General features: G+C 49.7%; 1 protein-coding gene and 1 pseudogene across 3 annotated transcripts; both read left to right on the top strand.

Moving 5' to 3' along the window:
- The first annotated feature begins 648 nt into the window (after positions 1–648).
- Positions 649–2,710, top strand: LOC138432636 (small ribosomal subunit protein eS6 pseudogene; annotated as a pseudogene).
- A 360-nt stretch (positions 2,711–3,070) lies between these two features.
- Positions 3,071–23,224, top strand: GLIPR2 (GLI pathogenesis related 2). Of its 3 annotated transcripts, none has more exons than XM_069574081.1 (5): positions 3,071–4,052; positions 13,533–13,641; positions 13,990–14,093; positions 15,917–15,994; positions 22,599–23,042. In XM_069574081.1, exons 1-5 carry the CDS (start codon positions 4,040–4,042, stop codon positions 22,757–22,759), a joined length of 465 nt encoding a protein of 154 aa, XP_069430182.1. In that variant the 5' UTR covers positions 3,071–4,039; the 3' UTR covers positions 22,760–23,042. The 3 variants fall into 3 exon arrangements, 2 of the variants coding, with proteins under 2 accessions (XP_069430182.1, XP_069430183.1); XR_011253927.1 differs by having other exon boundaries at positions 3,926–4,052; positions 15,917–17,667; XM_069574082.1 differs by lacking the exons at positions 13,990–14,093; positions 15,917–15,994 and having other exon boundaries at positions 3,926–4,052; positions 22,599–23,224.
- Positions 23,225–23,901: the final 677 nt, after the last annotated feature.

Below are 23,901 nucleotides of genomic sequence, written 5' to 3'. Positions count from 1 at the left end.
CCATCAATTTGCAAGTTTAAGTTTTCTACCATCAGCGGAATTTGAGGTAGATCTATACAGTGACCTTTTTACATATCTAAACTGTTACTGTGAAATATTACCCACACACAAATAAGTGATGTTTAAAGGATGCTTTAGTTATCATCTTATTTAATTAAAAAAAAAACAAACACTCTGAGTTAGGTATTACTGTCATTTCAAGCACCTGGATGAGAATCCCAGTCAGTGGACAGCAGAGCTGGAACATGGACATGGGCCACGTGACTTCAAGGCCATGCCCCAGGCTCTTAACCAAATATTCTTAATTGCCATTCATCTCTTAACACTTCCTTTGACTTCGCCTTTCAGTCCTCTGGGAGGGACTTTTTTCATTTCAAAAATTATCAGTTAATCTTTAGTTAAATTTTAGTTTTATTACATTGTGTTCAGAAAATTTAACTGGATAGTTTCTACTTTGGGGAATGTCTTGTGGTTTACTTTAGGGCCTAATATTTGGTCAACCTTTGTATTTGTTCCATAGAAATTTGAAAATAATGTTATCAAATATAAATGGTCTTATTTGCCTGGCACAGGGGAGGAAGTAAAGAGGACAGTGCCCAGTCTTCCTTAAAAATCAACCCTTGGGGTCTCTTTATCGTGGCGCCTCGGAGGCTGTCAGCCGCTTCAGAATGAAGCTGAACATCTCTTTCCCGGCCACTGGCTGCCACAAGCTCATTGAAGTGGACGATGAACGAAAACTTTGTACCTTCTACAAGAAGCGTATGGCCACAGAAGTTGCTGCTGACGCTCTGGGTGAAGAATGGAAGGGTTATGTGGTCTGAATTAGTGGTGGGAACGACAAGCAGGGTTTCCCCATGAAGCAGGGTCTTGACCCATGGCCGAGTGCGTCTGCTTCTGAGTAAGGGGCATTCCTGTTACAGACCAAGGAGGACTGGAGAGAGAAAGCGCAAATCTGTGCGGGGTTGCATTGTGGATGCCAATCTGAGTGTTCTCAATTTGGTCATCGTGAAAAAAGGGGAGAAGGATATTCCTGGACTCACTGATACTACAGTGCCTCGTCGCCTGGGTCCCAAAAGAGCTAGCAGAATCTGCAAACTTTTCAATCTCTCTAAAGAAGATGATGTCCGCCAGTATGTTGTGTGAAAGCCCCTAAACAAAGACGGTAAGAAACCTAGGACTAAAGCACCCAAGATTCAGCATCTCGTGACTCCCCGAGTTCTGCAACACAAACGCCGGCGTATTGCTCTGAAGAAACAGCGTACTAAGAAAAATAAAGAAGAGGCTGCAGAATATGCTAAACTTTTGGCCAAGAGAATGAAGGAGGCCAAAGAAAAACGGCAGGAGCAGATCGCCAAGAGACGGAGGCTGTCCTCCCTGAGAGCTTCTACTTCCAAGTCTGAGTCCAGTCAAAAATGAGGTGTTCTGAGAGTGACAAAGCAGACCAGACACCAAAAAAAAAAAAAAAAAATCAACCCTTATTAACAAGTCAGTCTGCTTCAGTGCCCAGTTAAAAAATCTTAAAATTAGCTTCTTTCAGTTAGGGTTTACTGAATCCCTTCCCCCATAAGGAGTTACTCTGGGGAATCTCACCCAGGCTGCATCTTTATTTCCCTGCTTGTCTCACACAGGGGTGGGGCCATAAGTGAAGCCAAGTCTCTTTAGTGCCAGGTGTGTACTGACCACTGCCCCAAGGCCAGAAGAGGTCAGGACCTGTGGAAGTTGAAGGGACCCATACATCCTAAGGGAAGAATAGGATTTGAATGGGCAGAGATGGGCCAGCAGACCAGACTGAACAAATAGCCCAAGGAAGGCAAGAAGGTGAGGAATCTCTGAACATGTTTGGGGAATATCAGAAAGTCTGTTGTTGTTCAGCCACTAAGTTATGTCCGATTCTTTGCCACCCCATGGACTGCAACACACCAGGCTTTCCTGTCCTTCACCATCTCCTGGAGTTTGTGCAGACTCATATCCGTTGAGTTGGTGATGGCATTCAACCATCTCATCTTCTGTCCCCCCTTCTCCTCTTGCCCTCAGTCTTTCCCAGCATCAGGGTCTTTTCAAATGAGTCAGCTCTTTGCATCAGTTGGCCAAAGTATTAGAATATCAGCTTCAGCATCAGTCCTTCCAATGATAATTCAGGGTTAATTTCCTTTAGGATTGGCTGGTTGGATCTCCTTGCTGTCCAATTCAGCTCAGTTCAGTCGCTCAATGGTGTCCATCTCTTTGTGACCCTATGGACTGCAGCATGCCAGGCCTCCCTATTCATCACTAACTCCCGTAGTTTACCCAAACTCATGTCCATTGAGTTGTGATGCCATCCAACAATCTCATCCTGTCATTCCCTTCTTCTCCTGCCTTCAATCTTTCCCAGCATCAGGGTCTTTTCAAATGAGTCAGCTTTTCGAATCAGGTGGCCAAAGTATTGGAGTTTCAGCTTCAACATCAGTCCTTCCAATGAACACTCAGGACTGATCACCTTTAGGATGGACTGGTTGGATCTCCTTGTAGTCCAAGGGACTCTCAAGAGTCTCCTCCAACACCGCAGTTCAAAAGCATCAATTCTTCGGTGCTCAGCTTTCTTTACAGTCCAACTCTCACATCCATACATGACTACTGGAAAAACCATAGCTTTGGCTACTCGGACCTTTGTCAGTAAGATAATGTCTCTTCTTTTTAATATGCTGTCTAGGTTTGTCATGGAGAAGGCAATGGCACCCCACTCCATTACTCTTGCCTTGAAAATCCCATGGACAGAGGAGCTTGGTGGGCTGCAGTCCATGGGGTCACTAAGAGTTGGACACAACTGAGCAACTTCACTTTCACTTTCATGCACTGGAGAAGGAAATGGCACCCCACTCCAGTGTTCTTGCCTGGAGAATCCCAGGGACGGGGGAGTCTGGTGGGCTGCCGTCTCGGGGGTCCTGCAGAGTCGGACACAACTGAAGCGACTTAGCAGCAGCAGCAGCAGCAGGTTTGTCATAGCTTTTCCTCCAAGGAGCAAGCGTCTTTTAATTTCATGGCTGCAGTCACCATCCGCAGTGATTTTGGAGCCCAAGAAAATAAAATCTGCCAATATTTCCACTTTCCCCCTATCTATTTGCCATGAAGTAATAGGACCGGATGCCATGATCTTAATTTTTTTAGTTTGAATAATTCCCTCGCAGTCCAGTAGTTGGGAATCTGCGGTTTGGACCCTGCCATGGGCTGGGTTTGATCCCTGGTCTGGGAACTAAGAATCTGCAAGCCACTCGGTGAGGGCCCCCAACCCCCGACCTCATAAGTCTAATTTGACTGGAGCATGGGATGAAGTTAGGAAGCTGAGGAGACAGGTCTGCCGCCAGACTTCAGGAGTGGGGGGTTTGACTTGATCTGACAGGCAACGAGGGACAAGAGGACAGGGGACAGAGCGAGACTGCAGAAGCCTCCCTGGGACTGCCACGCGGGGAAGGGGAGTGTTGGGAAGTGCCCAGCTCCAACCCAGACCCGCACCAGAGGGTGTGTGCTGCGGAGAGGACAAGACGTACATCGGAGTACGGGGCCTTAGGGGTTTGTGGGGGCCAGGCCGCTACAGGGAGAGCACCAAGCCCCTGGTGATGCGGGTCGGAACCGTCCCTCACTCCCCGACAATAGCCCTGCGGAACCCTTAGCGTATCTGTCTCTGAGCATCTACCAACTGTGTAGAAGGCACGGGCTTCCCTCCTCACCCCCATTCGGTTTCCGGAGAGGGGCAGCTCGGGGCCAGTAGCCTGGGCTCCCGTCCGCACTTGGAGAGCTTTGAGCGGCCCCAGGCGGGCAAGTTTCTCCGGGGTCGGAGAGAGGCCCGCGCGGTGCCGGGGCGCGGTGCCTCCTCCAGGCAGCCGGCGGGATGGCCCCTGGCAACTCCTCCTGCAGCTGCCGCTGCCTTATAAGGCGGGGGCCGGGCGGCGCCAGGGGAGGGGCTGTAGCCGCCGGGCCTCCTCCTCCTCAGCTCTGAACGGCGCCGGGCCGGGAGGGAGCGCAGCGCAGCGCAGCGGGAGCGGAGCAGCGCGCCGAGCCTGCCATGGGCAAATCAGGTGAGCCCGCCGGGCCAGTAGAACTGGGGTGCGGTGATGGTTTGGGGCTCCGAGGTCCTCGCTGTCACTCTTTCCGAAGCTGGCTGGATCCCCAGGGGGAGTGGGTCGACCGCCTCCGCCGGGGCGACGCGGCTCCTGCCGCGCTGTGGGACCGCAGGGTGCGGGATGGAGGGGCTCACAGAGCTGGCAGTTTCCGGGGCAGCCAGGAAGCCGAGGTGGCCGTCGGGCCACCGGGAGAGAGGGAGCGAAGGCGAGACAGAGGGAGGGTCCTCCTGTCTGCGAGCCAGAGATTGCGTCAGGGAGGTCTTCCAGGCGCTGATGGGATTAGCGCTGAGTCCGGCCAAGGCGTGGCTTTTGCTTTGTTTCAGGACAGGGTTAGAGTTGGAAAAAGCCACAGAACTGTGACAGCATCTCTTGATGCAAAGCAGCTTGCCCGGACCAACCCTGCGAAAGACAGCTCTGAGCATCCTTTTCTTCTGACATTGTGCCTTCTCCTCTAAGCACCCCCTCCCACCCCGTGCCAGACTCAGGCTACACAGGAGTACACACAACGGCTTCCCCCTTCTCTGACCTGTCAGCTGCCCATCCTCACCACGGTGGCTGCCACGGTGAACTTTCTAAAACCCAGATCTCCTCTTGTTATTCCCGAACAACTTCCATCCCATAGTGTGCAGGTGAAAGAGTACACAATCTTCAGCTCCACCGTGGGGCTCTCAGGGAGCTGCCATCACCCCTTTCTTGCCTCTGCACTCACCTTTGGCACTGGATCCTTCCCCTGAGTTCCCCTTCCCAGCGTTCACCACCACCACCACCAGCACTTCGGCTCTCCCACTTCGGTGAAATTGAAAATCCTCCCCATCCTTCCAGGCTCAACACCTAGACTAGTACCGCACCCCAGTTCCTGACCTGGTGTCTTCTTCCTTGCAGCCGTCCCGGCTATCAGGTTGGGACTTTACCCAGCCAAAGACCTGCTTCCCACCAACTCCTCACTTCTGACAGCCAGAAGCCATGTCTATCTCAGCATAGTTCATGCCTCACAGGAGGCTTTTGAATGAACAGATTTTGAACAGAGTTCAAAAGCCCCACTTCATGGAAAGTTGAGGTTGTCAGCCTCAGATGGTGGATCTCTTCCTGAATCTGTCCTCTACTTCTGAGGTACCAATGTTGGAGTAAGTGACTTTCTCTGGCATTGGGCCTAGCCTGCCTTATCTGTAGTGGCAGCTCTGGCTTTCAGCCCCGGCCCTGCTAACCACTTGCTGTGTGATCTTGAGCAAAGCCCTTTCCTTCTCTGTGCCTGTTTCCTCATTTATACAAAGAAAATGGCCGGTATCATCCCCAGGGTCTTTTGCAGACTGGAAAGGTAGCATAGTTATTATGCAGTTAAAGGACAGGCTAGTGGGGTGTGGGGGAAAGCATGGCAGATGTGAGAGGGCCCTTTGAAATCCCTATTTGGGAAATTAGTCCCTTTCTCTACAGATTAGGAGAAAGTCCACAAATTATCTAAAGCTACATGCTAATCAGTTGTTTCTGGCTTCTTTCCTAAGAAACAGTTTTCCAGAACTGCTGAATGCCCATTTTTCTCTGTTCATCCATCTGTCTCTCCCTCCCTCCATCTTTCCTTCCTTCCCTTGTTCTTCCCTTCCATCATTTGTCACCTCTGTATCAACCTGTGGACCTAGTGCTGCAGAGGGCATGGCCCCTGTCTTTAGGAGTGTTTGGGTGGATTATGAAATGCATCAGAAAGCTAGTTGGGGGAAAGACAGGCACTACACTCTAGCAAGAGGTGGAAAGTGATCCATGCCACAAGACAGGTGCAGGTGAAGAGCAGTGGGAGCTTGTGGTGGGGTGGGGGTGGGGAGTGGATCTCTTTCCCAAGCATCCAGTGAAGATTCTTGGAAGAGGTGGTCAGACTCTTGAGTGTCTTGGAACTTTGGACCTTCTCCATGAGACCTGGGGGGGCACTGAAAGGTGTTGATCTAAAAGCTGTGGGACCAGAATTGTTCCAGGGTGGAGGGTGGATCAGATGGAGAGAGAGTGGAGGTAGGGGTCAGGGAGAAACTATTGCAGTTACTCAAGCAAGAGATAACAGAAACATCTAAGGGACTGGAGAAGAAGCAGGGATGGATTTTTTTTTTTTTTCCCAAATGTAGTAAAGATTTTATCAACTCAACAGCTTCACTTAAGCATTAAATGAACATAAAATATTTTACTGACAAGTTAGAATTCACTTATGAAAGGGGAGATGACATTCACGGAGGTCTACTCTTCTAGTCTAAGGAGTGAGAGATTTATTTCAAAGTTATACAAATAAGCAACAAAGAAATGAAATTTCTAGAAGCAGTAGTGGTATCAAATTAGCAAAAACAAAATGAATAGAATGTTAAAATTTTAGACAGGAAACCTACATATAAAAAAATTCTATTTCTAAAATTGGGAAATAAGGCTATAGGTCCTACATGACTACATAAAAAGTGACTAGACATGCAGATGTCCTAAAGAAGGACCTGCAGGAAGTGAATAGGAGACTATATTTCTTTTTGGTGAAAGTGAAAGTGAAAATGAAGTCACTCAGTCGTGTCCGACTCTTTGCGACCCCATGGACTGTAGCCTATCAGGCTCCTCCATCCATGGGATTCTCCAGGCAGGAATACTGGAGTGGGTTGCCATTTCCTTCTCCAGGGGGTGGATTTTCAAGATGGTAGCCTCAAGCAGACTTGGTGACTAACTTGTGAATAAGAAAGAAAGGTCAGTGGTGTGAGTCTGGGTGCAGGAAGGTGATGACACCTTCTAGAACTGGAGATGCAGAGTCTCCAGGATGGTGGCAGAAAGCAAGTTAGAGCCGGTTCAGGCAGTTTCCGCCTCCTTCCCGTCGTTAACCTCCACAGACCTGGGGAACTTCCAGAATACTGGCCCTTAGCCACATGCATTCTACTCATCTCCTTCCAAAGACTCTGAGCCCCCTGGATAGTATCCTGCTCCCCTAAGGATCCCCAAGAGAAAATTGCTTTTCTGGGTTACACAGGCCCAAACTTGTCATTCCAGGCCACCAGCCTGAGACTGTCTGTGCCCAAAGGACAGGCAGCATCACAGACGTGCATCCACAGAGGGGCTCTTTGTGGTTCCATAAAGACCTTCGTAAGGAGCTTGCCTCTTCTGGGCCTCAGTTTCCTCATCACTGCACAGGAGCCCATCTCTTTTTAATCTTTAACCTCAGATATACAGCAGAACTACTGGGGTAGTAGGCATTGCTGGAAAAGTGTCTCAACCAACACAGCTTAAATTCTGGAAGTCCAGTGTTCAGAGACTCCTAGGTCCAGCCCCTGGCCCGCATCTTCCTGCTGGGCTTCAGTTTGCAGCTGAGCAGAGAAAGGCAACAGTCTGGGGCTCAGTGGAAGCCTCTAATACTGTCCCTAATAACAGCGATTGCCAATTATTCAGCTCCTATTGTGTGACAGGCTTGAAGCTGGGTGTTTCATATGTGTTATCAACTTTTGTAACAGCCTGTGAGGCCCTTATTATCAGCTGAATGGATTTACAGAGGTTGAGTACTTTGCCCAAGCTCACACCCTGAACAAACAGATTTGCACCAGGTTCTCTGACTTCCCAGCTGGGTGCTGACCTGTCTGCCACACTGATCATTTGTCACCCTGCTCCTCAGCCTGGACTCCAGCCCTGAAGGACAGCCACACACTCTCTATCGCTAAGAATCTTACTGTCCCTCGATCCACATCTCCCAGCCCAAGGTCATCAGAGCAAAAAGACCTCCAGGGACCAAATTATCCAGGAATTTTCTACAGAGCAGGGCTTTCACACCTCTCCAGGGGAAGGCTGCATGGGCAGGTTAGTCCCCACAGTTCTGTTTTCATCTGTTGATTCTAAAGAAAGGTTCAAAAAAGGGTTTCCCTGCTTTGAAGCTATTTTGAAAACCACAGATGTCAGGCTTCTTTCTCACACAGATGAGGAAACAGGGCAGCATGATGGCAGGCAGGCCTGGGTGGCGGCGGGCAGGACTGGAGAGAGACCGCCTCTCTGCTGGCAAAACAAGCACTGTCCCTGCCCTGCCTCCTTCAGTTCTTCCGTGACCATCATCCGCCCACACAGGGGCAGCCTAAGGCATACCCTGTCATTCTTGCTTAGGGACAGAAAGAAGTATGTAAGGTGGAAAGTGTGTGAGATCCAGGGCAAGGGAGGGACATTCTTGGATCTGACTCCAGTGTGGATTCACCATGGGACCTCGGGCAAGTCACATGTCCTCCCAAAGACCAAAATTTCCTTGTCTTAATGAGAAGAAATCTGTCCTCAGGCTTCCTCAGTGCTGGTATGAGAATCTCATTCATCTGTTCTTGTACTCACTTTTTCACTCAATAAGTACCTGAGCTCAGAGGTACTGAAAAAGGTCATCAAAGACCAAGTTAAATACCAGCAGCCCTGCTCCCATTAAAATCAGGGAGGGGAGTTTCCCCCAAAGCCAGGAGGCTAATGGATCTCTGCCCAACAGTAATGATTTATAGGTGACATTTAGTTGAATTATAGTTTGTTCACTTTGTTCCAGATCTGATCTAAAGCATTTACAAAGATTGATTTATTTAATTCTCACAACCCTGTGAGGTAGATACTGTTATCCCCATTTTGTGTATGGAAGAAATGAGGTACAGAGTGATTTAGCAACTTTACCAAGATCACACAGCTAATAAAAGGCAGGGCTGGGATTTGCCTCTTGAATGTCCTGGAACCCAGGCTGAAAAAGCTACCCATCTGGAACTCATTCTTTTTATTTTTTTTTAATCAGCTTTTTATTCTTTCCTTCCTGATAAACTAGCAAAACCAGCTTTGCCCCAAAAGCTTTCTAGCCTCTTGCCAGGGGACAGAAGGGGCCTGTTCATAATTCCTGCTCTGGCCCCTGCCTGTCCTGGGCCTCTTTGTTGGGGAGTTGGGAGAGGGCTGAGAAATGAGTCAGCTGGGCTCTGGGAGGCCAGAAGAGGACGAATGCTGAGGGAGGGGCCTGTTTCAGCCAACAGTTGTGAGGGAGGAGGGGCACGGACCTCCTCAGAGTCTTTATTCCATAGTTAGAAGCTCTGCCCTAAGGACCTTTGAGAGCCCCTAGTCCAGCCCTACCCAAGACGCCTTTGTCTTCCACCTAGCAGAGACGCCCTGGCCTGCCCCCTCCCCTCGGCCGCAGGAGCCAGGCCCAGGCAGCCCCTTCCAGCAGCACTGACCTCAAGCCCCAGTTGTGCCCCCTGGAGCTTCTTCTCCAGAGCCCTTGGCTTTCCTCTGGGACGACTCGGGCAGGTCTGTCTACAAAGGGCTTAGCACAGAGGAGGTTCTTGAGAAATCTTAGTTCTTTTCTTCTCTTCTCTCTTCCTCCTCTTTGAGGAAGGCAGATTTGAAGGCAGCTGTCAACCTCATGGGTCTGGTGGCCCTCTTTTCTCAGTGATTTCCTCTGTCTGGTGACCCTTGAAGTGGGCTGGGGTTCAGGGCAGGGTTCCCCTCCTCTTGGGCCTACCCCTAGACCATCTGTGGGAACGTGGACAGAGTATGTTCTTGAGCCTGTTTCCTCATCCAAAATATGGGTACAATGGTGAAAGCTCCAGCAAAGGTGATGAAAAGTAAATCAGATGATGCCCAGGCCTGGCACCCAGAAATGGTTGGCCAACAAGCAAAAGGAAGGCCTTCCCTCATTCCAGGCCGGTACCCTGAGGCTGCATGACCTCTCTGAGCCTCAGTTTGCGTGTGTGCTCAGGCACATCTGACTCTTTGTGACTCCCTGGACTGTAGCCCACCAGGCTCCTCTGTCCATGGGATTCTCCAGGCAGGAATACTGGAGTGGGTTGCCATGCCCTCCTCCAGGGGATCGTCCCAACCCAGGGATTGAACCCACGTCTCCTGTGGTTCCTGCATTGGCACATGGGCTTTTTTTTTTTTTTTTTACTACTAAGACCTCAGACTCTGAGGTCTCTCCTTGCTTGATGCGGGGCTGGGTGGGTTTTCTTTGACGCCTCTTTTTTCTGGTGTTTATCTGTCCTCAGGTCTTTCTACAGAAGGGGGTGAGTCTCTTGCTGGGTGTGGTCATTGGGAGGTATCTTGCCTCCCTGGGGCTGGGTTCTGCTCAGAGGAGCCACCTGAGCTGGGACTGGCTGCTGTGGTGGGAGGGAACCCCTGTGTCAGCCAGGGGTATGGTTATAGGGCCCCAAGGCTTTCCAGTCAGTGACAGGGAGAGAGGGCGACCCTGCTGACCCCTTCCTAGAAACCCTGGTGCTGGAACTTTCACTTTTTGTTTCAGTACTTCCCACATTCTGGGAATGCTGTGACCTAGTTTTTAGCAGCCTTATATGTCCCTCTCTGCCAAGGAGACTTCAGGGCCTGAGCAGTCCAGGGTCCATTGTATCACACAGGGCTATCTTTAAACTGGCTTTGCCTTAGTGACCCCCCCCCCATTCCCCTTAACTCCACTTCTTTCTCACAGCACAATTTATACCAGACCCCTGCAATCCTGGTTCTTTCTGCACCTTTGCCTCCTCCTCACCTCTTCCAGGGAGCCTTCCCTGATACATCTGTGGTCACCGTGGCCTGCCTGGTACACAGGAGCTGGAAGGGACTTCAGGATGGGCCTAGCCAGGCCTGTCACTCAGAGCCCCTCTGCCACTGTGTGTGTACCCACACTCGCCCTTGCATGCATACACACACTGAACTCCTGCAAGTCTGGGGTCAGTCAGTCATCTTGCCTCCTCACCCTCACCCTCAGGATTGGAAGTGACTTAAAAGTCATCTGACCGGGCCTCCATTGCCTGAATTCCTCTGAGAGGAATTGTATGCCCCCAGTGCTGGAGAGCTCACTACCATGTGAGGTAGCACTTTCAGTCTTCAGAAAGCTTTGCTGGAGACAGAGATCTTTCTTAGGCTGAGCTGAAATCTGTCATCCTGACTTTCCACCCACTGTTCCCAACTTTGCCCTGTGGGGCCCCAGAATTCAGCAGGGTCCTGTCCTACATCTTCCAAAGTCTGATCTTCTCCAGTTCTTGCTACCATCCCTTATGAGACCACATATCCAGCCCCTTCTTCACCTCATCACCACCTCTGTACACACTTCAGACTGTCATTGACTCTAATGGAAGGTGGGGGCTGGGCCGGGTGAAGAATTGCAGCTGGACGCTGGCTTGTGCAGGGCAAGCAGCACATCACCCAGGAGCCCATGGGTTTCTGGCCACCATGCCACCCTGCTGACTCCTTAGCATCCTGTTAGTGAGGCTCCAGTGTGGTCCCCATGAGTTGCTGTGATTCTTGCCACTTCCACCTGAGATATTCTTTAAAAGCCTCTGTGACTCCATTATCCAGAGTAACATGTGAAACCCCAATTTTTTTTTAATATTTATTTATTTGGCTGTGCTGAGTCTTAGTTGTGACACATGAGATCTTTAGTTGTGACATGTGGGTTCTAGTTCCCTGACCACTGCACATTGGGAGTGCTGAGTCTTAGCCACTAGGGAAGTCCCCCAAAATCTTTTTTTTTAATTCTGGTAAAAATCACATGACACAGAATTCACCGTCTTAACCACTTTTTAGTAAAGTGTGTTCACAGTGTTGTAAAGCAGATCTCCAGGACTTTTTCATCTTGCAGATCTGAAACCCTGTACTCATTCAAAGGCACCTTCCCTCTCGGCGGGTCTCTCGGCCACAGAGGCCTGAGGACTTCAGGTGGTAGCTCCCCCCTCTGCCTTATGACCCATTACCATGGCCATGGTTTTCCCCTCCATGCCTTGGTCACAGCATCTCCCCATCTCTGCCTGTCAGTCCAGACCGCCCAGATCCTGGCGTTTGGCACCCTTTTCCCGCCCTGTCCCACTCCCCATTACTATGACTGGACCCCACCAGACTGCCCCACCAGTCCCCAGAGTGTGGAGGTTGTGACCACTTGCCCACCACTGGCATGGCCTGCAGTTTCCTTCCCTCTCCTGGTCAGTGTCTAGCCCAAAGCTCCGGAGGGCAAGCCCTGGGTCTTCTTCCCTCAAGTCCCCTAGCGACCCAATGGGATTCAATCCGAAGGCCCAGGAGACCTGAGGGAGGGGAAGAGGACCCCTGCTGGTTCATCTCCACGGCCTGTGGGGGACAAGACCGCAGAGGAGAAAGGTGGCTGGTGATGGTGACTCGGGCCAGTGGATGGAGAGGTGCTTCTCTCATCCTCTGGTTTACACCCTCTGCCCACAGCAGGCTTCAGGGACAGGCTCCTGCCAGAGGGGACTAGCTCAGTTCTGTGGACCCCCTGTGGCCCTCACACATAACTCAACCATTTCTATGGTGATGGCAGGGGGTCCTCCCAGATTCCTAAGGCTGAGGTCAGCAACCTTCAGAGTCTTAGCCTGGCCAGCTCCTATTCAGACATCTGTGGGGCCTCAAATCAGGCCTAACCATGTTAGGCTACTTTTCTCCTAGTTCCTCTTGAACTGTGCTCACCTGCACCTTGACCCTGCCACACTGTTGGCTGTTGTTTTCAAGACTCTCTCCCTTCTGGGTATGAGCTTTTCGAGGGAAGGACATAGCTAACTTGTCCAAACCTCTGGCATATTGTATGGGACTTGGCACAGAGGACATACTCAGAGAGCAGATGAACAGATAGATGAGTTGGGGTTGGATGGATGACAGATGGGTGATTGGATGCTGCTGCTTACATCATGAATCCATAGGTGGATGGATGAGTGATGGATGGAGGATGTGGGATAGATGAAGTTCCATTTGAGATTCAAATTGATAAGACCTCTGTCCACTACTGACCTGGCCTACCTTTGACTTCACCACTTCTCTTCTCCCAGTTCCAGCCCCCTTGGCTTTGCCGCTTCTGGGGTTGTGACCCAGTTGGGCACACCTTCCTTCACTGCTGAGGCCAGCTGGTCACACCACAGCATTCTTTCCCCACACTCCCCCCTCTCTCCACTTCCTGATGCTGTCCTGCCCTGGTCAGTCCGCCTCTCTCCATCTGTCCCTCTGTCTTGGGGCAGTGCAGGTACCCCTGCACTCCAGCCAGGCCTAGGCCTGTTCTCTCTGAGCTCCCATCTCCAGCCCTTCCCAGTCCTCCCGTAGTATGCACCATAGGTCCCATCTGAGATATCCAGTCTCCTTCACACATTTTCTTTCAGATGTCCTGCTCTTCCCTGTCCAGTACCCCTCTCTCCATCTGCTCTGTGCCTCCAGCCCATCCTCCACTCAGCAGCCAGCAGGGTCTTCCAGAAACAGAGGTCTCCTTAGCTCACCCCCTTTCCCCCAGTCAGTCACTTCCCATTGCCATGAATAAAGACCCAGATTCCTTACATGCCCCATGGGGCCCTACATAGTTCTGGGGGTGTTGGTGTGCAGAGATTGGGGCAGCAAGCCTGGCCCTGTGGCCTCAAGTCTGAGCTGGGCCGTGCTCTGAAGTCTGCAGGGTACTTTCCTACTTCCCGTGGCTCTTTTCTCCTCACTGAGATGGTCTCCATCTTGAACTCATTGCAGCCTCCAAGCAGTTTAACGACGAGGTCCTGAAGGCCCACAATGAGTACCGGAAGCAGCATGGTGTGCCCCCACTGAAGCTCTGCAAGAAGCTCAACCGGGAGGCTCAGCAGTGAGTGCCCCCCAGTGCCCAAGGCCCTTCATGGTGCTGCCGCTGCTGCAGTCATGGATGAGCGCTAGGATGCAGGAGAGATGTGGGCTTGGGGGGCAAACACAGCCATGCTTGACTAGCCCCTCTGCCATTTACCTAGGCGGGTCCCATGTTCCTCTGAGCCTTAGTTTGCTCCTCTGTAGAGTGGAACTGGAGCAGGGGCTTAGAAGCGATGCAGGTGTGATGCTCCTGATTGCCTCCACGAGCCCAGGGCAGGGACGGAAGCTCAGCCACACTAGGTTAGGGCTCCTACTTTTGAGGCTTCCCCAGGCTATACGCGCTCTAAGGAAGCACCGTGGACTCCTGCAGGTATTCAGAGGCCCTGGCCAGCACAAGGATCCTCAAGCACAGCCCAGAGTCCAGTCGTGGCCAGTGTGGAGAGAACTTGGCATGGGCATCCTACGATCAGACAGGTGGGTCATTCCTCAGCCCCCCACCCACTGCCTGAGCTGGGCCTGGGACATCCAGTGTTCAGGCTCCTCCTGGCCCCAGTGCCCTCACAGTGCCACCATGATGCCACTACCTGCCCAGAAAGGGAAAAGAACCCCAGAGCTCTCTGTCTGCCCCCAGGGGCTGACTGCAGTTCACCACAAGGGCTCCAGTGGCCAGCTCAGGGCCAGGCTTGTGCGGAGTGCCAGGGACACAGAGATGAGTCAGACTGCCTGTCCCCGCACCTTCTTCAGAAGAACTCCCTGCTGAGAGTGGGGGCGGGGGAAGGACCGTTTGTGTGCTGCGCCTCAGCCTGACCCTGTGGGCACTGCAGCACCCCCAGTTACGGAAGAATTTTACTTTCCTCACGTTCTTCTAAAAGTCTTTTCAGTGCTTGTGTATTAGCTGTTTTCATGAGAAAAGTGCAATAGAGCTTTTTTCCATGTTGGACAAAGTAATAATAATGAGAAAGGCAATTCCTCACCCAAGGTCACAGCCTGGATGGTGATCCCACCACACTGACCAAACATTGTGGAGCTTCCTGGCTCTGATAGGGCTGGCGCGGCTTTTTAGGAAAAATGCTGGAGAGAGCCACCTCGCGCTCTGACCGGCTCCCTCCCCTGCAGGAGAATGACTGTTCCCTCCCTGGCCTCACATTCCTGGGGGTTCCCCAGGGAGGCCCTGGACAGCCTCTATGTTTCCAGGCAGAGCTCTCCATGAGAAGCAAGAAGCGAGAAGCAGAAGCGAGAAGCGAAGCGTGGGCCTGCCCCTGAGGAGGGTGGAGCCCGAGGCCCACAGACCCTCCCCAGGCTCAGGCTGTGGGCCTGGATGGGAAGAAGGGAAGGGGGCCGGAAAGAGCCAGCAGGAGATGAGACTCCCTCCCAGCCTCACAATGGCTCCCCGTGGAGCCTTGAGCAAGTCTGCTACCCTCCCTGGCCCCAGTGTCCCCATCCCTACAGAGAGGGGTTAGGTGGGTGGTCTCTAGGGCAGCAATTCCCCACCCTGGCTGCACCCTGGGATCTTCTGTGGTGCTTTTAAAAAGTATAGTGCCTGATCTCTCCTCCAAAGACACTGATACAATCAGTATCAGGCATCAGTAATTTTGAAAATCTTCCCACTGCTCTCAGAGGCCCTGCCACTCCAGGTGTGGTCCATGGATCAGCCACAGCACCTGGAAATGTGTTAGCAGTGCAGACAGATCTGCCAGAGTCCGAAGCTGCATTTTAACAAGAATGATTCATGCACTTGTTAAAGTTCAAGACTTACTGCCCTGAGGCCCAAGGCTTCTAGCCCTCTGGCCCTGAGTTCAACTGCTCCCAGGGGAATGCTATGACCAGTGGATGCTCCAGGAGAGGGCCCTTCTGCCTGCAGCAGAGACCCTGACCCACCAGCCCAATTACACTTCCTCCTGTGGATGTTTCAGGAGCAAGAGTTGCGGTGGGATGAGGGCAGAGTCTCCCGAAAGCTCACAGCATTGTTAGAAGCCCTTGGAGTATGTTGCATTCAGCCCTGTTGTATAGAGGCCCAGAACTGGGCAGGCCTTGCCCAGGATTGCACAGCGAATTAGTGGCAGGACAGGGACATAGATGCAGGCCCCCTGACCTCAGGTCAGGGCTGTTCCCAACCCCCAAGAAGGCCCTCCCTTCAGCCTGGATGTGCTCAGGGGCAAGAGTCCCCATGTCAGCCCATTGGTGCTTCATGAAATGTCTAACTGAGGGATGAGTGCTTTGGAGCTAATGGGAGATGGAAGGAATAGGGAGTCGGTTAATTATGCTGCTGAGTTGTCAGCAGTGTCTTTTCCTTACAGGAAAGGAGGTGGCTGATAGATGGTACAGTGAGATCAAGAACTACAACTTTCAGCAGCCTGGCTTCACCTCTGGGACAGGTGAGTGATGTGGACACAGCAGTGACCTGGCCCGGAGTAGGGTTGCAGTCTGGGTCTGACTTCAGAGGAACTAACCCCCTAAAAATCAATCACTTTCCTTCTGTTTTACTTCTTCCATATTTCTCTGGTTTGACTTTGCCCAGAGGGCAAAACCATCCACATCTCTTTGAAAACAGACACACACACACGCACACACACACGCACGCACACACACACACACGTGCATACGTACATACACACACCCCTCCATCCAAGAGCACCCAAGCTGCCGGTTCCTGCCCCAGCAGCTCAGCACTCTTCAGGTGACTGGGGTGTGGCATGAAGAGGCTGTGGACTGTAAAAGCTGCTGAGTGTGTCTTTTCAGGAGTGGTGCCTCAGCACTTGTCATCGGTCATCCCACTTCTGGGCCTGCTCTCCAGGAGCCAGAGTATTCTAAGACCTTCTCTGTCCATGCTGCTCTTCTGATTAAACTGCCAGTGGCTTCCTGGGGCCATCAGGAAAACTGAGCCACTGACTCTTCCCCTGGTCTTAACACCCTCCTCCCTCCTGCCCTCAAATCCTCCCCCCGCCCCATACCCGCTCCTCACAACCTCCCAAGTATTCTCCCTTCTCCTTTACACACTAGTTTGCGGTTCAGGTGAGCTTGGAATGCAGAGATTTTGGGATCTAGTCTCAGCTCTGGCACTATGAGTTGCATGAACTTGGGTCAGCGCCGTCCTTCCCTGTCCCCAAGGGAGAGACACAAGGTGGTGGCCTCTATGGGACATTCTGAGAGCTGGGATTTAGATTCAGGGAGCCGGCCATGGGACCATCCAGACCTTCCCGTGGACCTCCCATGTGAGCAGCGAATGGTTAGCCTACCAAAGCCCTGGTTAGCCGCTCTGGGTTCCCCCTACCCCTCACAGGCCTCACCAGGCTCGTCTTTCCTCAGAACTGACTCACGTCCACCCAGGGCCCAGGATGGTTTCAAAGGAGCTGGGAGTTTCTCTGACCAGAAGACACCAGAGGAACTGAACAGAGGATTCTCTGTCCATCCCGCTATTCCTCTACCCCACCCCATCCCACCCATGGGTGGAGACACTTACAGCCTCCCACCCTCTGCAGGACTCTTCAGAAGCAGGAAGTGACATGTTCTCAGAGCCAGTCACCATTTCCTGTGGTTTGTGCTCACCCTTTGGGGCAGCGGTTCTTGCAATCGTGTGGGGAGAGGTAGCAGCATCTGAACCGAGGCATTTCCTATCAGTCCTGTGGGGCAGGACCAGGAGGCTGCAGCCAGGCCCTGGGAGAGAACTGCTGGTTCTGTGGTAATTAGATTTGAGAGGTGAAGCAGAAACAATGACAACCTCCTACCAGTGATTAACAATGTGTAGGCAGAACCTGGCCTTCTTTTCATAAAGATCAATGTCCAGAAGATGTTTTATTTCATCCTGTGAGCAAGATTCACGAGCAATCACACATGTGTCAGAGCAAGTTATTGGTGTTGCTCGTGTGTACACGCCACTTGATAGTAAAAAGTGTCTCCACCTCCACGGCCACGTAACCTGCAATACCTTTTGGAGCTGGAGCTTTATTCCACCCATTTTGCAGAGGAGGAAGCTGAGGCCCAGAAAGAGGAAAAGACTTTTTACCTTCTGTCTTCAATTTGATGCTTTTTCCATGGTCCCTGCTGCAAGGTAGGAATCTCTCAAGTGTCAGAGCTGGGGATTGGTCTCAACTTTCCATGATCACTGACTCTCTGTCTTGTCTGTTATTCTACATCTCCCACCCCTCAAGAGGAAAAGCCTAGAGCCAACAGCCCCTACTCCATCCCAGGCACCAGTGGGCAGTGCCTGGGGTCACACAGAGCCTGACCCTTGGACAGGAGCACAGCTTTGGCTGGTGATAGAAGCAGGGGTTTTGCAAGACTCTTAAAAATGCGCAGGCCTGTCCCCCTTGCATCAGCCACCCCTAGAGCTGCTTCTCACTGCATCATGGCTCAGGGAGTCCCTGACCTGGGCCCATGTTGTAGGTGAAAGAGCCTTCAAAATATCCCTGACCCCACCCCACCCCTACCCAGGTCAAAGTCTTGTGATGAAGGACACAATTCTGTTTCTACTGAGAGAAACAGCTTCTTGCAGTTCCTTTATTTTGGGCTTTTTTTTTTTTTTTAATGCATAGGCTTGCTGACTTATTCTGAATAAGTAATACGTATATATGACATGAGATTTGCAAGCTGTATAAGGTGGAAAGTCTTCCTTCCATCCCTGGCTTCCAGTGCTTTGCCTCCCAACCAGTAATACCAGATTCTGTGTATCCTATAGAGTCATTCAAACCAACATTTGTGGTTTTTCCTTTTTTTATTCTCTGGTGTCAGGTAGATGATCTCTTTCACACTTGCTTTCTTCACACAGCAGATTGACAGAGATTGTATCATATCAATTGGGAAAGAGCTTTCTGTTTTATTCTCTTGCAAGGATATACTGTAACTTATTTAATGTGTTTTTCAGATGTATATTCTGGAAAGTTTGGGTTCATAGCAGGAAAGAGGATGTGATCCTTTTAGGAAAAAAAAAGAAAAAGAAGGAAGCTGTTAGTAATTTAGGGTTAGAAACCAGTGTGTATCTGATGGTTGCTAAGGAAGTTGTGTCCTCTAATTCATCTCTAAATACCCAGGCTTAATTATCCGTGTGCAGACTGAAACCTCTGAAGTCAGAGGAAAGATGGTTGAGTTTTATCTGTTTGGAAAAGGCTTCCACAGTCATTCATACTGCTGGTGTGCATGTGGCGTCTGTAATCATTTTCTTGGCAACCAGTGGATAAATGACAGCTCTTCCTTGTCTGGGTGATGGAGACAGTGGGTAGGTCAGTGGCCAAAGCATGTGGTCTCTTGGAGAAAAGGTTTGTGGGCAAAAGGGTGTGCGCCTTAATGAAAAGACAGTCCATAGAAGCAGTGACACCTGGCAAAGCTGCTGAAGAGCTGGAGATGAAAGAAATGTGATTAAAAGTTTAAGGACCAAGGATGAATTGGAAAATAGTGCTTCCTCTTTTCTGAGGTGAGACTCAGGGTGTATTGAGCAACAGTTAACATGAGCTTAAGGGTAAATGGTCAGGATGCATAACTGTAGTTAATGTTTGTTTCCTTTTAATTCTTGCTTTGATTAGATCACAGCAGCCCTGAAGGTTAGTGTTTATGTTTGGTTGTTTTCATAAAGAATTTAGTAATCACAAATCTTTTAGAGATGTAGACAAAGAAATAATGCCTAAATTTTAAAATTATAAAAATGGGGACTTCCTTGCTGGTCCAGTGGCTAAGATTCTGAGCTCCCAATGCAAAGGGCCCAGGTTCCCTGTTCAGGCAACTGGATCCCACATGTTCCAACTAAGACCCAGTGAAGCCAAATAAAAATAATAAATAAAATTTTTTAAATTATAAAAATAGAGTTCATCTATAGGAGAAAAACAGTTTAATCAGTGAATGTTTATTTAGTCCTTACCAAATACAAGACACAATGGGAAACTTTGTCTCTTCCCTGACTGGAAGAGTGTGGATACCAGCCCTGTCTTCTTCCTTCCTTTCTTTATTTCATTTTGTGGTGAAATACACTTAAAATAAATTTACCATTTTAACCCTGTTTTATAATTTTTTAAAATTTTATTTATTTTGTTTTTGGCTGTGGTGTGTCTTCCTTGCTGCACGGGCCTTTCTCTAGTTGCAGCGAGCGGGGGCTACGCTCCAGCTGTGATACACAGGTTTCTCATTACAGTGGCTTCTCTTGTTGTGGAGCACAGGCTCAACGCTTGTGGTGCACGGGCTTAGTTGCTCCAAGGCATGTGGGATCTTTCCTGACCAGGGATCAAACCCACGTCTCCTGCGTTGGCAGGAGGATTCTTTACCACTGAGCCACCAGGGAAGCTCCATTGTAACCATTTTTGAGCACACGGTTCACTGGAATGAAGTGCACGCATATTGTTGTGCAGCTGTCACCACCGTGCACCTCCTGAACATTGTCATCATTCCGAGTGAAACTCTGAACCCATTAAACAATAACACCTATCCCTTCCTACCACCCCCTGCCCAAGCCGTGGTAACGACTATTCTACTTTTCTCCACAAATCTGACTATTCTACTCATATAACATTTTGTTTATCCATGGGCAGTTGTTTTCTTTCCCCCTTTTAGCTATTATGAATAATATGAACATTGGTGTGCAAATATTTGAATCCCTGCTTTTTGTTCTTTTGGGTGTATGCCTAGAAGTGGAATTACTGGATCATATGGTAATTCTGTATTTAATTATTTTAGGAACTGCCATACTGTCTCCCGCGGTCACTGCACCATTTTACATTCTCATCAGCAAAGCAAAAGGGTTCTAATTTCTCCCCATCAGCCTCATCAACAAGTAACATTTGTTATTTTTTTAAAAATAATTTCCATCTTAATGAGTATAAAGTGGTTACCCTCTTTCTTAACCACCCAGTGGGGAGCTTAGCTACTCTGATTACAATTTTCCTCCTTCTTCCTTCCCTCTGTCTCTTCTTTCTTCATCAGATATTAATTAAGTATCTACTGTGTACCAAGCCCACTGGTCAAGAAGACAAATATGGTGCCTGCTCTCAAAGAGGAAACATAATCTCTTCAGGGTTGTTTTTAGAAAATGAATGCCATACTGTGACATGGAAGTAAATATCCCACAGACCTGTCAAATGATCTCTCTGAATCTTCAGCAGTAAAGGTGAAAAAGATGAACTCCTGATCTCTGCTCCCAGGAGACGAGAATTTATGATCATTGAGCAAAGAGTACATTATAGCATCAGTTCTTTGACCCCAAAACAAGAGCAGGGTTAGAAGCTAAGCTATGTTAGCAGCTGGAAAAGACCAGTGAGTGCGGGGCAGGCAGCCTGAGCAGTGGGAGAATGATGCCGGGAGGCTTCAGCAGCCACAGAAGCATCTGGAGGGGCCAGCAATAGCTTGAGAAGGAACTTAGCTATGTGGCTCAGAGCAGAGGGAACTGAAGGAGGCTCTAACTTGTCTGGGTCTCAAAGAGCTCAAAACATACAAGGCCTGCACTTCCCGTGATGGCAGAACTTATTCCAAGTTGGTTCTTCCATATGCCTTTCATTCATTCATTCCATTTATTCATTCCACAAAGTTTTATTTCACATTCCATGTGTCAGGCTGTGCCAGGTACTGCACATACTTTGATAAATAAATCAGTTTGGTTCCTGCCCATATGGGGCTCATAGCCTAGTGAAGGGGCCAAGTGCTTAGCAAGTAATCAAGCAAATATATCACTGCAAATGGTAAGAATGCTGTGAGGGGGAACCAGTACAGTAAGGCCGTCTTGAGAGGGAGGTGTTCAGGAAATGAGAGTGATTGCGAAAGGCCTCTCTGAACAAGTGACATCTGGGCCAAGACCTAAGGGATAAGAAAACACTGGTCATCAGACGAGCATTGCATACAGTGGCCAGTGTGTGCAAGGGCTCCATAGTAAGAAATAACTAGATGTGTTCAAGGGATGGAAAGGAGGCCACTGGACCAAAGCATTCATTTTCATTTTAGGTGCAACTAGAAGCAATGGAAGGATTTTTAAGTAGAGAAGTAAACAGATATGATCTATGTTTCAAAATGATCACTCTGGCTACATCAGTGGAAAATAAATTGAGGAAGCAAGGGTGGATGCTGGAGAGTCAGGCGAAGGCTATTGCAGTGATCCAAGAGAGAAAAGTTCATGCTTGAGACCATGGTTTTGGGAATGAAAGGACTAGAGATGTATTTTGAAGTTATGATTCTTCAGGATTGAATGAGTGTTTGGGGAAATGACAGTGAAGGAGGAATGCAGAGCAACCCTGAGGATTGTGTGCACAGAGGTACTGGTCATGGAAATGGGAGAGACCAAAATTAAGAGTGAGGTTTGGGTAGGTTAAATTTGAGATGCGTGTGAGTCATCCCAGTGGAAATGTCAAGTAAGTAGTTGTGTTTGGAACACAGAGGAGAGATTTGGGCTGGACAAAGATATTTGGGAGCCAAGGAAAGATGAAATTGTGTGAAGAGGGCAACAGGAAAAGAGAGCCCAGGATTGAACCTTGGGAAATGCAAGTCCTCCAATATTCACAAGTGAGATGCAAGAGGAGGAGGAAGAGAGTGATGCGGGGTGAATGCCAAGAGAGGAAACCAAAAGAGGAGAGTCCTTTGAAAGGGGCAGGAATCTATTCTATTAATGTTCCTGAGATGAGTAAGATGAGGACAACCAGTGACCACTGGGAAGGAACACAGAGATAGTTGGTGACCTTGAAAGTGTGGTTTGGGGCGAGGGGTGGAAGTAGGTGCCAAGTAGGGTGACCTTCTAATTGTTGAGGTCACTGGGCTTTGCCATAATCTCTAGGAGACCATGAAACTTTTGAGCATTGAATAGTGAGATGAGTAGGGTCTATTTGGCTGATTGAGAGGACCCAATGTGTTCGAAAATTAGTCAGTGTCTTGTATCTCCTTCTTCTGATTGGCAGTTGAAGATCAAGCTTCCCCCCGCATGGCAGAATGGTACAGGAGTTCAAGAGTCCCTTGGAACACCATTCTCCAGGTTTTGCTAACTAGCCTGTTTCCCTCTCCCCATGCCTGTTCCTACAGGACACTTCACAGCCATGGTATGGAAGAATACAAAGAAAATGGGAGTGGGGAAGGCGTCTGCAAGTGACGGGTCCTCTTTTGTGGTGGCCAGATACTTCCCAGCAGGAAATGTCGTCAACCAAGGCTTCTTTGAGGAAAATGTCCTGCCTCCAAAGAAGTAATTTGTCCAGTGGAATGGGAAGGTGGCAGACTTAAGAACTTGGATATGAAGTGCCTAGAACAACAAAACTCAGCTGGGTGTCTGTCCCTGTGGGTGTGTGTGCTGTGTGTGTGATGCTGAGTCTCTTGCACACGCACTTGGTTAGACAGTTGTGCATGAAATCATTCTCATCAAAGAAATGAGCATACAAAGCCTTTATCTCAATGATTCCCTGGGCTGCAATTATTTGGACTTTGAGGGGAAAAACTCAATTTTTAAACTTTAAAAAAATTTTTTAAAGCAAACTTTTTTTGTACCTTCTTACTTATATCCATCCCTAATCCCTGGACTTTCTGTATTCCAACTGTTTGTGATGCTGAGAAAGTGAAGTTCATCTTATGGGACCTTCATGCATTGTAATCTACTTTTGGTAGATATTTAAGAATATTAAATCCTCATTTAAATGTGACAAAAATACAGCTTTAAACATGTAAATACAAAGCGGTTTCCATCCGAAATACAGGGTAGGCAGGGACTCCATTTCATGGAATTACTGAGATTTCTCAGTTGTAAGACATGATGTCATCTGCACGCCTCCTGGAATTCTCTAGTGGGATTGCCAAATGGAGAAAAAAGCTTGACTTCCTTGCATTTTTCTATCTTCCACCACCCTTGGCCCACCCTCTTTTTCTAAAGATCCTCTGGCATTTCAGAGCTCACTATGCCGCCCCTCCACCACCACCTTGGTTTCTAGGGAGCAGGGCTAGGCCTGCAACTCACCCATCCCCCACTCTGCCTGGTGGCCCAGGGCCTGTTCTGGGAGAAAGCCCCTCACTCTGCCTGGGCTCTTGGCCAAGCAGCCTTGGATGATGAAGTCAGTGAGTGCGGGGGTGAGGGTGAGCTCACTCAGAGTCCCCAGAGGAAGCCCTCCAGCCTGTGCCCTCCCCCCACACAGGGTGGGAGCCCCAGCCTGTTCCTGGCAGCTGTGACTGCAGCTGTGCTGCTGCTCCTCCAGGAATGTGTCACAGGCCCAAGCATTCCAAAGAGATATCCCATGCGGGGGCTTAGAGGCGCTAACTTAGTTCTGCGTTTTGCCTCAAACTATGCAAAGTCCTCTAAAATCAGGACTCCATATGGTCCAGGTGAGAAGGGCCAAGCTGTGTG

Source organism: Ovis canadensis, chromosome 2, assembly GCF_042477335.2.
Source record: "Ovis canadensis isolate MfBH-ARS-UI-01 breed Bighorn chromosome 2, ARS-UI_OviCan_v2, whole genome shotgun sequence".
Lineage (NCBI taxonomy): Eukaryota > Metazoa > Chordata > Mammalia > Artiodactyla > Bovidae > Ovis > Ovis canadensis.
Note: the sequence above shows the minus strand (reverse complement) of the source record. Positions and strands in the feature narration are given on the sequence as shown.